General features: G+C 42.2%; 1 protein-coding gene across 5 annotated transcripts; it reads right to left on the bottom strand.

The window, feature by feature from the left end:
• Window positions 1-753: 753 nt before the first annotated feature.
• SPA17 (sperm autoantigenic protein 17) lies at window positions 754-15,660 on the bottom strand. Of its 5 annotated transcripts, XM_035139425.2 has the most exons (6): window positions 15,084-15,222; window positions 10,292-10,370; window positions 9,898-10,077; window positions 4,396-4,466; window positions 3,667-3,732; window positions 754-1,076 (listed from the first exon to the last, which is right to left on the bottom strand). In XM_035139425.2, exons 3-6 carry the CDS (start codon window positions 10,049-10,051, stop codon window positions 867-869), a joined length of 501 nt encoding a protein of 166 aa, XP_034995316.1. In that variant the 5' UTR covers window positions 10,052-10,077; window positions 10,292-10,370; window positions 15,084-15,222; the 3' UTR covers window positions 754-866. The 5 variants fall into 5 exon arrangements, with proteins under 5 accessions (XP_034995316.1, XP_034995317.1, XP_034995315.1 ...); XM_035139426.2 differs by lacking the exons at window positions 10,292-10,370; window positions 15,084-15,222 and adding an exon at window positions 15,524-15,660; XM_035139424.2 differs by lacking the exon at window positions 10,292-10,370.
• Window positions 15,661-15,680: the final 20 nt, after the last annotated feature.

The following is a 15,680-nucleotide window of genomic DNA, read 5'->3' as shown; positions in this document are numbered from 1 at the left end:
TGCTCTCTCAATATATACATATATCTTTGGCTAATATGTATGTATACTTAAAACTTTAACCACCCCCTGGTTCTAGGGATGGAAGGAACCATGTTGAAATTGAAAATCAGTATTGGTGTTAAAACTGAAACTCAGCATAGATACCATTGGATGTGAAGTTAAAGTACTTACCAAAATCCATGACATTTTTTGGTCTGTGTTGTTCATGGTTCAGATTCAAAGAAAAATTAGACATGGGTCAAAACTGGCAAACATGTTTAAATACATTAAACTTGTGTGCATTCAGCTTTAGGATCATGGCAAAAAATATTTAAAAAATTAAAAGGAGGTGCAAAGGGGGCAGAATTATGGGGGAAATGACTTTGGCAATCCTGCCTGCCATTGAACCCCAAGGGTTTTGAATATACACAATTTTGGCTTTAGGCATGATCCCCGGAATGTAACCCACATGCAAGTTGTGGGCTTACTATATATACACCGGTATATAAAAATCTCCAACCCACACTAAAGACTCCCCGCCCAGCCATCTGAGGCACCAAGACTGGCATAACTACAAAAGGAGATGCACTTTACATCCAGAGAACCACAACAACTTAGCAAATGAAATACTAACAGAGCCATAAGATCATATACTTCCTTTTGCTCCTCAATGTAGCCAAAAGGATGATGAAGTAGTAAGAGACTCACTATTTGTGCCTTAAAACAGATTCAGGCTGCCGTTCTGCTAATGAGCACCAAGAAGGACAAGGTGCATTTTTGAAGGTTATTGTTTATTTAATAAACGTGACACATGCTCCTAAAGCAGACCCAGGGGCTTTGCCTTACACCACTTCTAAACTTGATTGCTGGCAGGTTGCTGTGTAGCATTACTGTGGCTCTTTCTTTTCAGGTTCACTTGGCTTTTCCTCCTTCCGTGGTTCCTTCTCCTCCCTCACTTCTTCCAATCCTTCATTTGTGGTTTTTGTGTTCCTCCTTGATCTGTATCCCCTGAATGTGGCTTGAATTTTTGTAGCAGCCTCGTCTTCAGTTAGGCTCAAAGCACTCTTACCTACTGCTGGTTTCTCCACTCCTCCCTCCTTTACAATGGAAAAGAAAAACAAATGTACATGTCTAAGCTTTGCCTTTAACCAGCTGAGGGGTTTGAACAGATATATAGATCTCTCTTTGAAAAAGAGAGTGAGAGCTTTAAAAGTAACTCAAACCTCCATTATTCCAAAGGCCTTTTGGAAGGTGGCTCATGAGTCCTAGGGTGGGTGGGAAAACAAAATGCAACTTGTTTTGTCATTTTTTAAATATGTACTTTCCACAATATATTCACAGGACTATTTTTAGTGCTAGATGTTCTGTATGTCACTTGGGCAACTTTCCATCAAAGGAAGTTTTGTCTGCTAAAAATGCGAGAATTTAGCACTTAGAATTTAGATATTACCAACTGTTTATCCTTGGGATGCAAGAAGAAAAAATCCCCTACCAGAAGAGAGGGGAGCAATGTCATGGGCTGCAGTTGCCTAATCTGTTTGCCTGCAATGGACAAAGGCTTCAATGTCATTCAAATGTTACAAAATACAAAGGGTACACTTCATCCATAGTTAAGAAGTTTCAAATCCCAGTGATTTCAATGGGTGAATAGAACAGAAGCTTAAACCTGCAAATATCTGCAATATCTGGAAATAATCCCACAAACACAGCAGGGCTTCCTTCTGACTAAATATGCATATCATCATCACCAGGGCTGGGCAATATACCAATATATTGTCCAAAACCGGCTTTAAGTCCATAGCATGATACCAGTTTCATAATTTCTGACCTGCCAATATCTTGCGAATCATGTTGGGTGGGTGGGTGGGTGTGTCTGTGTGTTATGCAAAAAGCAAGATGCGAAGAAAACCGTTAAGCCAGCCAGTGCCTCTACATAGCTCCAACCTTATTTCAGATATGGTGATACAGTGGTATATCACAATGTTATCAGGCGATATATCACAATGTTGAAAACCAGATATCACCCAGCCCTAATCACCATCCTATTTGTTGCTGCCTTTCCACAAAAAGAAGCATGCTCAGTGTGGCTTACAACAAAGAAAAGAGTACTACACCTCAAAATCAACATTGCAAGAACAATTTCATAGTAACATCATAAAACAGCAACACAATAGCAACTATAACTGCATGCAAAAAGCAGTCTTTCAGTACTAGAGTATAAATATAACAAGATTAAATTAACTACACCTTCTAGCAACAGCAGAAATAACAAGGGAGCATGACAGTTTCACCTTAGTCCTATGGTGTTGCTCACACTGCAATGGAGCAATAGAAAACAATGGGACTTTAAACATTTGGTTGGGCTGTGCCTACATTTTACCTGATGGAACTTGTTGAACAAAAGCGATGTGCTGCCCCCTTTGATTGCAGGTTCAGAGATCCAACTCAAACATCCAAGTGTCTTGGGGAAATGTTAGAAATAGGGCAGGCATAGGCAAACTCTGGTCCTCCGGATGTTTGGGACTACAATTCCCATCATCCCTGACCACTGGTCCTGTTAGCTAGGTTTGATGGGAATTGTAATCCCAAACATCTGGAGGGCTGGAGTTTGTCTATGCCTGAAATAGTGCCAGCTGCCAATGATGTTGATTTCCAGAAGATTTCTATGCAGATTAGGGCAATTTGCTTAGGAAAATATCCTGATGCCTTGGAGAGGGCATGGGCGTGGCCAGGATTTATTTGGGGGGCAGGCTTTATGTTAGGGGGACAGGACCGAGTTATCTGCAATTGGTCAGTTAGTTGGGTATTTTTATTGATTTGAGTGAGACAACTGCCCTCCCCCACCCCACCCCATCCCGCTACTTCCATGGGAGAGGGAGCTAATTTGCAATGTTTATTCTACCTGTATTTAAAACTAAGGACCTGACACCATCAAGCTTACCTAATATTGCATTTGCAACTGGCATCCATTCATAGTTACTAATTAATTTATGAAATGGGAAAACTTTCTACTGGAAAATTTTCTGTTTAATTTCCCCACCACCACATTCCCACTGTCTGCCACTTTATCCAAAGCAGATTTGGAGATGTGTTAACTGCTCTCACTTATGTGACTCAGCTCGTTCTCTCTCTCTCTCTCTCTCTCTCTCTCTCTCTCTCTCTCTCTCTCTCTCTCTCTCTCTCATTTAACTTCAAGTGAAGGATTCTTTTAGGTGGATCAGCAACCAGGGATTTGAAACTGGAATCCATGCAGGGAAGAAGAGACTCCATAGATTGCCACTGATAAGAGTCTCTGGGTTGTATCCAAAGTAGAGCTAAGTTGGTAAGTCACAGTCCTGTGTTCACAAGGATTTCCATTTGTGCAACAGATTCTCCCCCCTCCCCAATCTGTTCTCGGGGTTCCCTCATATTTGAGGAAGGCACAGTGTGCACATGGTGGGAAGATGATGGGATGTTTCGATTGGATGCCTCCCTCTGTAAAAAGCAATGGAAAAGTGAAAAGATCTTGACAAATTGACTCTTGCTGCAATCTATGCAAAGATTAACTCTGGCCTCACTTATTCTATGCTGTCTCATGGAAGCTTTGGGGCATGACAAGGTCAGCAGTGATTTAGCTATGTAGCAAAGGGCTGAGAATGGTGTTCAGATTTTTTTAAAAAAACAGTGAACTCATTGAAGATTGCTTACTGGCTGTGCACCAGATCCTTCCTTCTTCTCCTCTGCTTTATCACCACCTCCTGGTGGTGCAAGTTCCTGCAAAAACAAAGGCTATTTTCAATGCACTTGCTTGCAAGAAGAGCATCAGGGTCTGGTGGTACAGGTGATATTTAATTCAATCACTTAGCTCAATCAAGGTGTGGGATGAGAAGGGTCAGGAAGTTGCTCACAATCATTTAGGTGTGTGGTTTTCTCTAGATCAGGGCAGGGAACTTGTAGCTTTCCAAATGTTGTTGGACTTCATTTCCTCAACCAACGTGAGTCAGGATTGATGGGAACTGAAGTGTGTCACCATTTGGAAGGTCAAAAGTTCCTCACCCACAGTCTAGGAAGGAGTGGACTATGTACATGCCTTGATAGCTTCTGTGACCAAATCAACAAACACATTTATTTGTGTGTTTTTTCTACCACCTTCCATAGTACTATCACACAATTGACACATTCAAGTGTTAAATGAGCACGTGGAATTATTTCTGAGCTTTTGAATCAGTTCAGGCATAACAATTGGGGGTGGCAGATGTTTAATCTAACCTTCCAAAGCACCACAGTGCTTCCTATACTACTAAGCTCTCTTTGCCCACGCCCTCTGGCCCATTAGTCCCCGTCCCCCCCCCCCCGGTCTTTGATCTCTAATGTCATGTCTTTGGCCCCAAGTTCTGCATGTTGAAAAATATATGCCCACTATAAAATAAGACTTACATTGAAGGCATGGTTATTGTAGAATCGGTCCTCTATTTTTGCTCCCCATTCACATGGATCATAACCACTTTCTAAACAGAGTTTTGTAAAAGAAAATACACACTGAATTATTTTATATATACAAAAATAAGGGTTGTATCCAATGCTGGTCACCAAAATTAAATAGACATAGCTAACTTGGGTCTATTGTTCTTGTGTGTCTACTAGTCTACCCTGTTTCTCATATTTTAAGACATACCCATAAAATAAGCCATAGCAGGATTTTTAAGCATTCAAGGAATATAAGCCATACCCCGAAAATAAGACATAGTGATAGGCACAGCAGCAATACCGGCCATGGCAGGAGGAGGAGGAGGAAAAATATAAGACATCCCCTGAAAATAAGCCATAGTGTGTTTTTTGAGGAAAAAATAAATATAAGACATGTCTTATAATATGAGAAACACGGTAAGTACAGTTTAGTTGGGACAAACCCAAAATAAGTTACCCATTCAAGTATTTAGAGTAGCAGCTCCAATGAAATGCAGGTATCACACAACATGTCTTGGTCTAGTTATGCACTTTCAGCTTTAGGGATTGTAGGATCATTTTTCTTTTAAAAATCCCTTAACTATTTATATTTACACCTGTGTACTTATATACAAATATTTGTAATCGTACAAAGATTACCATAATAAAGGACAAAAGTGGTAAGGACCTAACAGAAGCAGAAGACATAAAGAAGAGGTGGCAAGAATACACAGAGGAATTATACCACAAAGATATGGAGGTCTCGTACACCCCAGGTAGTGTGGTTGCTGACCTTGAGCCAGACATCCTGGAGAGTGAAGTCAAATGGCTCTTAGAAAGCACTGCTAATAACAAGGCCAGTGGAAGTGATGATATTCTAGCTGAACTATTTAAAATTTTAAAAGATAATGCTGTTAAGGTGCTACACCCAATATGCCAGCAAGTTTGGAAAACTCAGCAATGGCCAGAGAATTGGAAAAGATAAGTCTACATCCCAATTCCAAAGAAGGGCAGTGCCAAAGAATGCTCCAACTACCACACAATTGCCCTCATTTCACACGCTAGCAAGGTTATGCTTAAAATTCTACAAGGCAGGCTTAGGCAGTATGTGGACCGAGAACTCCCAGAAATGCAAGCTAGATTTCAAAGGGGCAGAGGAACCAGAGACCAAATAGCAAACATGCGCTGGATTATGGAGAAAGCTAGAGAGTTCCAGAAAAACATCTACTTCTGCTTCATTGACTATGCAAAAGCCTTTGACTGTGTCGACCACAGCAAACTATGGCAAGTTCTTAAAGAAATGAGAGTGCCTGATCATCTCATCTGTCTCCTGAGAAATCTCTATGTGGGACAAGAAGCTACAGTTAGAACTGGATATGGAACAACTGATTGGTTCAAAATTGGGAAAGGAGTACGACAAGGTTGTATATTGTCTCCCTGCTTATTTAACTTATATGCAGAATTCATCATGCGAAAGGCTGGACTGGATGAATCTCAAGCCGGAATTAAGATTGCCGGAAGAAATATCAACAACCTCAGATATGCAGATGACACAACCTTGATGGCAGAAAGTGAGGAGGAATTAAATAACCTTTTAATGAGGGTAAAAGAGGAGAGCACAAAATATGGTCTGAAGCTCAACATCAAAAAAACCAAGATCATGGCCGCTGGTCCCATCACCTCCTGGCAAATAGAAGGGGAAGAAATGGAGGCAGTGAGAGATTTTACTTTCTTGGGTTCAATGATCACTGCAGATGGTGACAGCAGTCACGAAATTAAAAGACGCCTGCTTCTTAGGAGAAAAGCAATGACAAACCTAGACAGCATCTTAAAAAGCAGAGACATCACCTTGCCGACAAAGGTCCATATAGTTAAAGCTATGGTTTTCCAAGTAGTGATGTATGGAAGTGAGAGCTGGACCATAAAGAAGGCTGATCTCCGAAGAATTGATGTTTTTGAATTATGGTGCTGGAGGAAACTCTTGAGAGTCCCATGGACTGCAATATCAAACCTATCCATTCTGAAGAAAATCAGCCCTGAGTGCTCACTGGAAGGACAGATCGTGAAGCTGAGGCTCCAATACCTTGGCCACCTCATGAGAAGAGAAGACTCCCTGAAAAAGACCCTGATGTTGGGAAAGATTGAGGGCACAAGGAGAAGGGGACGACAGAGGATGAGATGGTTGGACAGTGTTCTCGAAGCTTCAAACATGAGTTTGACCAAACTGCGGGAGGCAGTGGAAGACAGGAGTGCCTGGCGTGCTATGGTCAATGGGGTCACGAAGTGTCGGACACGACTAAACGACTAAACAACAACATCTTATATACAGCCAAGTGCAAAAGAAAGGGGGAAGCAACTGCAAGATTCTCTATGGAGTTGAGTCAGGATTTTAAGTCAGAACACATGTATTTCCTTCCAAGAAAAGAGTAGAAACAACCAAGTAGGATGGGTTAGTTAGTAAATGAGTGAATGGGCAAAACAATGCTTTAAAACGTCTTGTTTTTGACAGGGAAAGGGGGTTTGATAATTAAAAAAATGTAGAGTAAGAGCTGGAATAATACACGTCATGAAACATTTGCCCAGTCTTACTGAGTTAAGGTATCCAATTTTGCATGAGTAAGTGGGAAGTAGAATGGTAATCAAGGACAGTTTGTGGCAGAATGAGAAATGACTATACTGGCTACTCATACCATTTTAAGTAACAGATGGCGCAAAAAGGAGTTAGTACTGTACATTGCAATCCTATGCACGTCTCCTGAGAAATAAACATTTACTCCCAATAAAGTATCAATAGTATTGCAGCCTATATCTGTTTTCAGCAACTACTTAAGGTCCCACAAACTGAGAGCTGCTACTTGATTCGTACTACTTTGGAAGACCAACCCCATCTTGAGTATAAGTGCTTATTCCACTCTGTTCATCATCACCCATCCTAAGCAGACAACTTCCACAGGTACATTAGTCATGGGCGGGAAACAATCTCAGTGTCCTGTGACCCAAACTCTTTATTCCTTTTTACATGCATAGCCTGCTTTTGGGCTGGAATACACAAACATGCTTAGGGCGTTCATACAGTTCAACAGTTTCCCTTCTGAGACAGTAAAATATTTTTAAAAACAAAAACAACAAAACAAATGCTCACAGGGCTATATTTCATGGCTTCAGACCAAGGAGATATCGGTTCAAATATCCACCCAGCTACAAAGCTCACTGGGTGATCTTAGGAGAGCTACTATCTCTCTCAGCCTAGCCTACATTACAGGTTGCAAGGATAAAGTGGGTACACCACCTTGAACTCTTTGGAGGAAAGATAGGATAGAAATGAAAGCCCCTTTTAAAAAATACTGAACTCAAGAAATGGGGGGGGGGGTCAACACAACCAAGGTGGTGGTGGGGGTAAGAGTCCAGGTGATTCACAGTAACAGATATCAATGGTGTTTTCAACGCATGCGGCAGCTACACTGGTGACTGGGAGCGGCCGCCAAGATCACATAACACCGGTTCTGAAAGACCTACATTGGCTCCCAGTATGTTTCCGAGCACAATTTAAAGTGTTGGTGATTACCTTTAAAGCCCTAAACGGCCCTGGCCCAGTATATCTGAAGGAGCATCTCCATCCCCATCGTTCTGCCCGGACACTGAGGTCCAGCTCCGAGGGCCTTCTGCCGGTTTCCTCGCTGCGAGAAGTAAAGTTACAGGGAACCAGGCAGAGGGCCTTCTCGGTAGTGGGGCCCGCCCTCCCATCAGATGTCAAGGAAATAAACAACTACCTGACTTTTAGAAGACATCTGAAGGAAGCCCTGTTTAGGGAAGTTTTTAATGTTTCCCTTGCTGAAAAAGTCATTATGGCACATAAATATGTTTTTCCAGCCCTACGTAAGGTTGTGCCCTAACCATGTATGGGGAATGTGTGACCCTCCAGATGCTGTTGGACTGGCCCTAGCTTCATCCCTGTCTGTGAGTCATGCAGGCTGGAACTGATGGTAACTGGAGTTCAACAACAACTGGAGGGTGACATGCTCTCTCTCCATCCCTGTCCTAAACATGACTTTTCAGACTCTTAAAAAGCGAATGTAAGCAGCTTAGCCTGGCTCCCCATGTTTGGAAATATTTTCCTGTCCTGCTTATGCAGACAGATCTGCACGGTGTCCTTAAGTTGCACAATAAAATCTGGCTTCACAATTTGGGTTTCGGGGCCAGGTGAATAAGGTGTAGAACTCACAGAACCCAATTATGAAACTGCTGGTGCTGCGTGCCCTATAAAATTAAAATAACCCTCCTGAATGTCAGTCTGCCTAGCAACATCTTCACTTATAGAACCAATTACATTCTGAAGGTCTGCTAAAGAACAGTGTATTTTGAAAGGAGGGTATCATTCCAAGCAAAAAAGTGTAGTCTTCCACCTGTAACTCTGAGACACAACTGAGTCTTGCCACTGGGAAGAGGAAAAATAACTAATTATATGAGATGGTAAGGGGTTCTTTCCCTACACCCAGAACATTCACTGCTCACTAACTTTCCTTGCATAACGCTATAAACCTTCTCCAAAAGTGTCATTTACTAGACATTTTAAAAACAAAGAAGAGGCCAAATAGCTCTGAGCTTCACTGTGAGTCATCCTGCAATTAAAAACACCACATGTTTGTAGCTTGGTCAATCAGCAAGACTGCTTCCTCCGGCCGGCTATTTTTTTAAAAAAAATGCTTCACAAAAATTCTCCCAGAGAACTAGGAGTCCCACATTATCAAGAGAAGGCCACAACAACATGAAATTAATCATACTTGGATTGCTGTCAAGTAGCTTCAAATGAAGAAAGGGGCTTCAGATCCATCAGCTGCTTTTTCCTTGCCTCAAGATGCAATCCTACTAGCTATCAACACACTTTCCTGATAGTACCTATATAAAGTAGACAGGAAAGTCCTTCACCTGCTTTTAGCAGAGGGTAAAAATGCAATAGTGTGTAAGAAACCTTATATCTTGGGAAAGAGAAGTGTAAATGTGGAATCTTTGCTCCTTGTTAACAGAGCAAGCCATGTACTCTGTACTTGCACACCAAATGGCCAAGAAGGGAAAGAGGAACACGTCTTCTCTGCACCCTCAGACTTCCAGTGCATTTTCTTCTTCCCATCCCAATCTAGGTTTCCCATGACCTAAAGAAAATGCCTCTGTTTGTGTAAAGCTAGTACTGCGTAGTGTTTTGTGGCTGCAACCACAAACAGGAGACTTCCACATCTGCCCTCCAGATGCTATGGACAGCTTCAATCATCCCTGACTATTGAACGACTGTGAGTGATAGAAGCTGTAGTTTAAAACATCTGGAGGGCACCGTTTGAGAAAGGTTGCTGTACACACTTACCTGGAAGTCCCACTGAACACATTGGGACTTCTGAGTAACTGTGCATAGGATTAGGTTGGTTTGGATCTTTCCTCAGGGAGAAGAATGTGTGCACATATATATTAAACATAGGTGAAATTATCTCAGTTTATGCTCACTTTCTCTTTCAATGAGAAGAGTTTCAAAATACTTGGCTGCAAAGCTTGGTATATCCACAGGCTGGCTCCTCAAGACTTCCCTGGCAAGCCCTTCGAGCAGATTTGCAAATCCTGCAGGAATGCGTTGAGTGGTGTTGGAGAATGGAATGGACATTGTCTCTCAATAGGTTTCTATCCCACCTGCAGTTTCATTAACAAGAGAAATGCATTATTTTTGTATCTGAAAAATAGATTTTTTGTTGGTCTAATAATATATACAGATGTTACATGTATTACAACTGAAGTTATGAAACTCATACATTCCCCACCCACTGCATCATTTACTGAATGAAGAATGAACACAAATGCCTACATTATACTTAAGACACAAAGAGCACAAAATAACAATAATCACCACTGCAACTTGCTATCCAATATTCAGAAATCTGCAATGGCACCTTTGCTCTGGGGCTGCAATGCTTTATTTATGAGATCTGTTGATGAAAAACATTTTGATCAACCCAAAACAAGCACTCATTTAACCAGGGACAAGGTATTTAATTTAAAATAATTTTCTTTCAGGAGCTGCACTCCCTTCTCTGTCTTTCTATGAGACCAGAGAAGCCATGCTGGGGGGCGGGGGGAGTAATTTAAAATTATTTTTAACACAGGTAACTTACATGACAAGTACCATATCAAGGCAAAATGCCCACAAATGGAAGACAATGGATGTTCCTCTTCTAACATTATCTTTTTTGCATGAATAACTCCCCTTTTCTTCAAGAAAGGAGGTGCAGCTAGCATGAAGGGAGGCTAGGAAGGCAGCCTCAGATCTTCCTGTAAAAGGAGGGACCTCCTGCCTTAATCCCAGATTACTTCCTGCCTTCATGGTGAATGGTCAGACACTGAGGGCTGCTGTGTAGGGAGACCCTAGTGCAGGGCTGGGCCAGATGTGGTCCTTCAGGAATTTCTAGCTGACCATCAGAATGACCCCAGCCTATACACCCTCCCTAGCTGCACCATCTGTAAATATTTTTCCCCTGGCTGGAATGTGTCTGATAATGATTCTAGTGTCTAGATAGAGCACAGAGAATGGGGTCTGTGTCTTGTTGAAGCTAGCCTAAAAAGAGAGAAGCAACCTTTCTCAAGCAGAGTTCATTTATTAATTATGTATCTTGTTGCGATTTATGAAATTGTTCAGTTTGTTTGTTTATTTTAAATGTTTTATTCATTGTTCTTGACTACTTTTGTTATGTTGTAGTTATGTATACTTTTCATGTTGTAAGCCACCTTGAGCATGGTTTGAACAGTGGAAAGGTAATATACAAATAAAATTACTGTATTGATGTATGTACACAGTGCTCTTTTCTTTAAAAATGTTTAGGGGTACTCTCATTTTCCTACTCATATTGAAATACTGCCGCTCAATGATGCCAAACTTAGATTCACAAAATGTTTAGGGGTATGCATCCCCTTGGATCCCCCCCAGAAAAAAAAGCACTGTTGTACATATGCTATGCTTGAATGCATCATCTAAACACAAAAAGCATGCTATCTTCCACAGGAATCCTCCCATATGCAAATTTATCTGATTATGTGATTAAAGCTCATACACTTAACTCATTAAGGTGTGGTTAAGTGGGCCCTACTTTTTACAGGGACCCAGGTGGCGCTGTGGTTAAACCACTGAGCCTAGGGCTTGCTGATCAGAAGGTCGGCGGTTTGAATCCCTGTGACGGGGTGAGCTCCCGTTGCTCGGTCCCAGCTCCTGCCAACCTAGCAGTTCGAAAGCACGTCAAAATGCCATATGCTGCTCTGGTTTGCCAGAAGCGGCTTTGTCATGCTGGCCACATGACCTGGAAGCTATACGCCGGCTCCCTCGGCCAATAATGCGAGATGAGCGCGTAACCCCAGAGTCGGTCGCGACTGGACCTAATGGTCAGGGGTCCCTTTACCTTTTTACTTTTTACAGCATGGGAGTACCGTACATTTTTCACTAGCTAATTGCAGTTCAGACAGGATTACGCTAGTAGGACTGCAAGAAGTTTTGTAAGGAGGACTATATGAAATATTGCAGGGAAAATTTATGGAAAGGATTAATAGTTATGGATTAGTAAAAGTAATAGTGAAAATAATGAAATGCAAGATAAGTGATGAAGACTAAAAATCATCAGACGTTGTTGATGGAAGTCCTTGGCTTATAGCCAAAATATTGTATAAGATAAGAAGAGATTTTTATGTGATGTTTGGAAATTTATGCAAAAAATTAATATATATATATATATATATATATATATATATATATATATATATATATATATAACAAATAATAATTGCAGTTCAAACAGATGTTTAAAAGCACAGCAAAGCAGTCAATACAAAAGTCAGAGATCCTATACAGCACCTCTGTTACCTCATTTCTGCCATTAGAAATAAACTCTAGGATATTAAATGACAACAGTTTGTTGTAAAGTTCTACTTATGAATTTAGTAGCAAGCAAAGTCAGAGAATGCAGGAGTTAAAGCAGAGATAGAAGCCTTAATTCATTCTATTCAGTACATATTACACCTCTGCTAAAATTTCAGTTGCCTTTTATACAGTCACAGTTTACCTTCACAGCTTGAGCGAGGTTACAAATATGAGTTTGTGCACCTCTCATTACCCTAATGGATGTAATTAGAAACGCAAGTACTCAGATCTGGAAACAGGAAACAAGCTCATACATTCGCAAACACTTTCAACAGTGCAATCTTATACATGTCTAAGTACTCCACAGCAAGCAGAATTGGACTTTCTCTTAATTAAGTCTGTATAGGATTGCAATCCTATGCTAACCACCTGGAAATAAGCACCACTGAAAACAGTGAAATTACTTCTCAGTAAACATATAGTAATGTACTGCTAATACGGTAACTGTGATTGTAATCAAACTATACTTGTCTCCTTGACCTCAATGGGTTCTGCATTCTCAGTTGCCTGCAAAGGATCAGAATGCAAAACTTACACGAATTTGTAATTTTTATTTGGGAAATATTTTAAATTGTTGTACTGTATAACTACTGCCTGTAGCTGCATGCAGTCCTGAGATCACTTACTTGAGAATAAGTTCCACTGAACTCAGTGGAATTTAAACTCAGTGAGTATACAGCTTCGGTCCTCTATACCTGAAGGAGCATCTTCCCACTCATTGTTTAGCCCAGACACTGAGGTCCAGTTCTGAGGGCCTTCTGGCAGCTTCCTCATTGCAAGAAGTGAAGCTACAGGAACCAGGCAGAGGGCCTTTTTGGTAGTGGTGCCCACCCTGCGGAATGCCCTCCCCTTGACAACTGAAGGCAGCCCTGTATCAGGAAACCTTTAATGTCTGATGTTTTGTTGTGCTTTTCTTATATTCTTTTGGAAGCCACACAGGGTGGCTGGGGCAACAAGTAATAAATAATAATTACTATTATTTCTACGTAAATGTGCACAAGATTCAGCTGCAAACTGTGGATTTAGCAGCCTTACTGACAAAACAGACAGAAACTTCCACATTCAAGGTTCAATTCAAAATGACCATTATTTTTAATTTTAAAACATATATAGCACCCTTATATAGCACCCTTCATTTTGTTTAGGATTCTAGGGCAATGTACAATTTACTGGTCACCGTGCTTTCTTGTTCTATCTTTGAGATCAGCATAGAAATGTCACAGACATCTTTGGCCCCAGCAATTCCCCCAACTCGGTTTATTCTTGTCTATCTTTAACATGTTACCATTCAACATGGTTGATATTATTAATTTATGATTAATTTCTTAACCTCCCTTCACCATGAGGTCCCAGAGCAGGTTACAACAATCTAAAAATATATTAAAAGATGATTTGTAATGAACTATACCTATTATTAGGGATTAGTGACCTGTTTTCCAATTCCATTATTTTATAATGATTTTTAAAGCACTTCTTGGAAGAAGAAGAGCTGGGCCACTTCTAGACTGTCACTAATTTCAGGTGAAATTCAATCACATGCCAACAAATGTGAATAAATGCACAATAAATAGGTCTGGAAGTGCCCCGGGTCTCCCATTTGCTGGAAATCTGCACACACAAAAATAAGACAGATGCTCTGCTTTCAAATGCAAGAGTAACAATCCCCGGTCACTTCCACCCAACCCATTCACTGAATGTTCATCTTGATCTTGATTTGTTTGCAAGGATGTAACATGATGTCGCATGAAACAAATTTAATCCCGTACTGGTTGAGACCCTACCTGCCTGCAGACTGTCTTGCCAGAGTGGTGCATGCTCTAGTTATCTCCCACTTGGACTATTGCAATGCACTCTATGTGGGGCTTCCTTTGAAGGTGACCCAGAAACTACAATTATTTCAGAATGCAGCAGCTAGACTGGTGACTGGGAGTGGCCGCCAAGACTATATAAGACCAGTCCTGAAAGACCTACCTGGGCTCCCAGTATGTTTCTGAGCACAATTCAAAGTGTTGGTGCTGACCTTTAAAGCCCTTAAACAGCCTCGGCCCTGTATACCAGAAGGAGCATCTTTACCCCTGTTGTTCAGTCTGAGGTCCAGCTCTGAGGGTCTTCTGCTGCTTTCCTCCCTGCGAAAAGCAAGGTTACAGGGAACCAGGCAGAGGGCCTTCTTGGTAGTGGCACCCTCCCTGTGGAACACCCTCCCTTCAGGTGTCAAGGAAATAAACAACTGACTGATTTTTAGAAGACATCTGAAGGCAGCCCTGTTTAGGGAAGCGTTTAATGTTCGATGTTTTAGTTTGTTCTGATATGTGCTGTGAGCCGCCCAGAGTCACTGGGGAAACCCAGCCAGATGGGCAGGGTATAAATAAATTATTTATTATTATTAATGTCAATCCCCAACTCAGCCATTATTATTGCTATTATTATCATTATTATCATTATTTTAATACGGTGCGTTTTCCCCTCACTTTCTTCAGCGCAAAGAAGTGCCAGGGAGTTTATTAAATCCACTTATTAAATCCCATCGGCCAAGTTGCACCGGTCGAAGCACCCGGGGGTGGGATTCTGTGACCCTCAAGACGTTGCTGGACTCCAGGTCCCAGCAGCCCTAAACCAGAAGGGCAGGAATAGCCGTAGACCCACTTATTTCCCACTGCCTGGGTTAGCCACCCCTTCGTGTGGACAAGGCACTCTTGCTCATTCTCCGAAACACTCGCCCTCCCCCGACTCGCCCCACCTGAAGGTGACGTCACAAAGCGGCTCCTCGCACTCCTATTAGTCTTATCCCACCTCAGCCTATTTGACTGTGAGGAGCGGGAGAGCAAGCGGCGGGAGCGATAACGAAACCCCACCTCTCGCCCCTTTTTCTCAACTCGCCTGAGAGAACCGAGAGAAAAGAACGGCGTTTGTTGTTAGTTGCCTTGGCAACCCGAAACGGGACGGCAAGCGGGGAGGGACACAAGAGCGAACCGTTAGTGGATCTGTCGGCCGGTCGCTCTCGCGCAGCCCCTGATTCGTTCTCCAAACCAAGGCCCGCCTCTCGGATGCCCGGAGGCGCCCACCTATTGGACGACGGACCCGCCTTTCAAGCAAAAGTTTCGGCCCCCCACCGCCGCGGCCCGCCCACTCGAGGCCTCCGCTTATTGAAACTGCTTCAGCGCCGCTCTCGGGTTTCACCTGGTTGCCCGTTTACGAAAGGGGAAGCTCGCGGCTTGGCCAGAGAAGGAGGCGGTGGCGAGGCCAAGCCTTTTGGCCGAAGCAGGGAGCCAGCGCTCCTGTCGCGTCTAGTCAGGGCCCATTGACTTGGGACTCTGCGGGGCAGAGCGGCGGCCGG

The sequence above is a fragment of the Zootoca vivipara genome, chromosome 15 (genome assembly GCF_963506605.1).
Source record: "Zootoca vivipara chromosome 15, rZooViv1.1, whole genome shotgun sequence".
Taxonomy (NCBI): Eukaryota; Metazoa; Chordata; class Lepidosauria; order Squamata; family Lacertidae; genus Zootoca; species Zootoca vivipara.
The sequence above is the reverse complement of the archived record's forward strand: the minus strand, read 5'-3'. Positions and strand labels throughout refer to the sequence as shown.

What these genes read in the sequence shown, in the direction of transcription:
- SPA17 (XM_035139426.2), bottom strand. Translation starts at nt 10,051, where the DNA reads ATGTCCATTCCATTCTCCAACACCACTCAACGCATTCCTGCAGGATTT. An exon ending in ACAATAACCATGCCTTCAAT is followed by an intron (nt 3,733 to 4,395) that starts GTAAGTCTTATT and finishes TTGTTTTTGCAG; the next exon opens with GAACTTGCACCACCAGGAGG. An exon ending in AAGGATCTGGTGCACAGCCA is followed by an intron (nt 1,077 to 3,666) that starts GTAAGCAATCTT and finishes TCCATTGTAAAG; the next exon opens with GAGGGAGGAGTGGAGAAACC.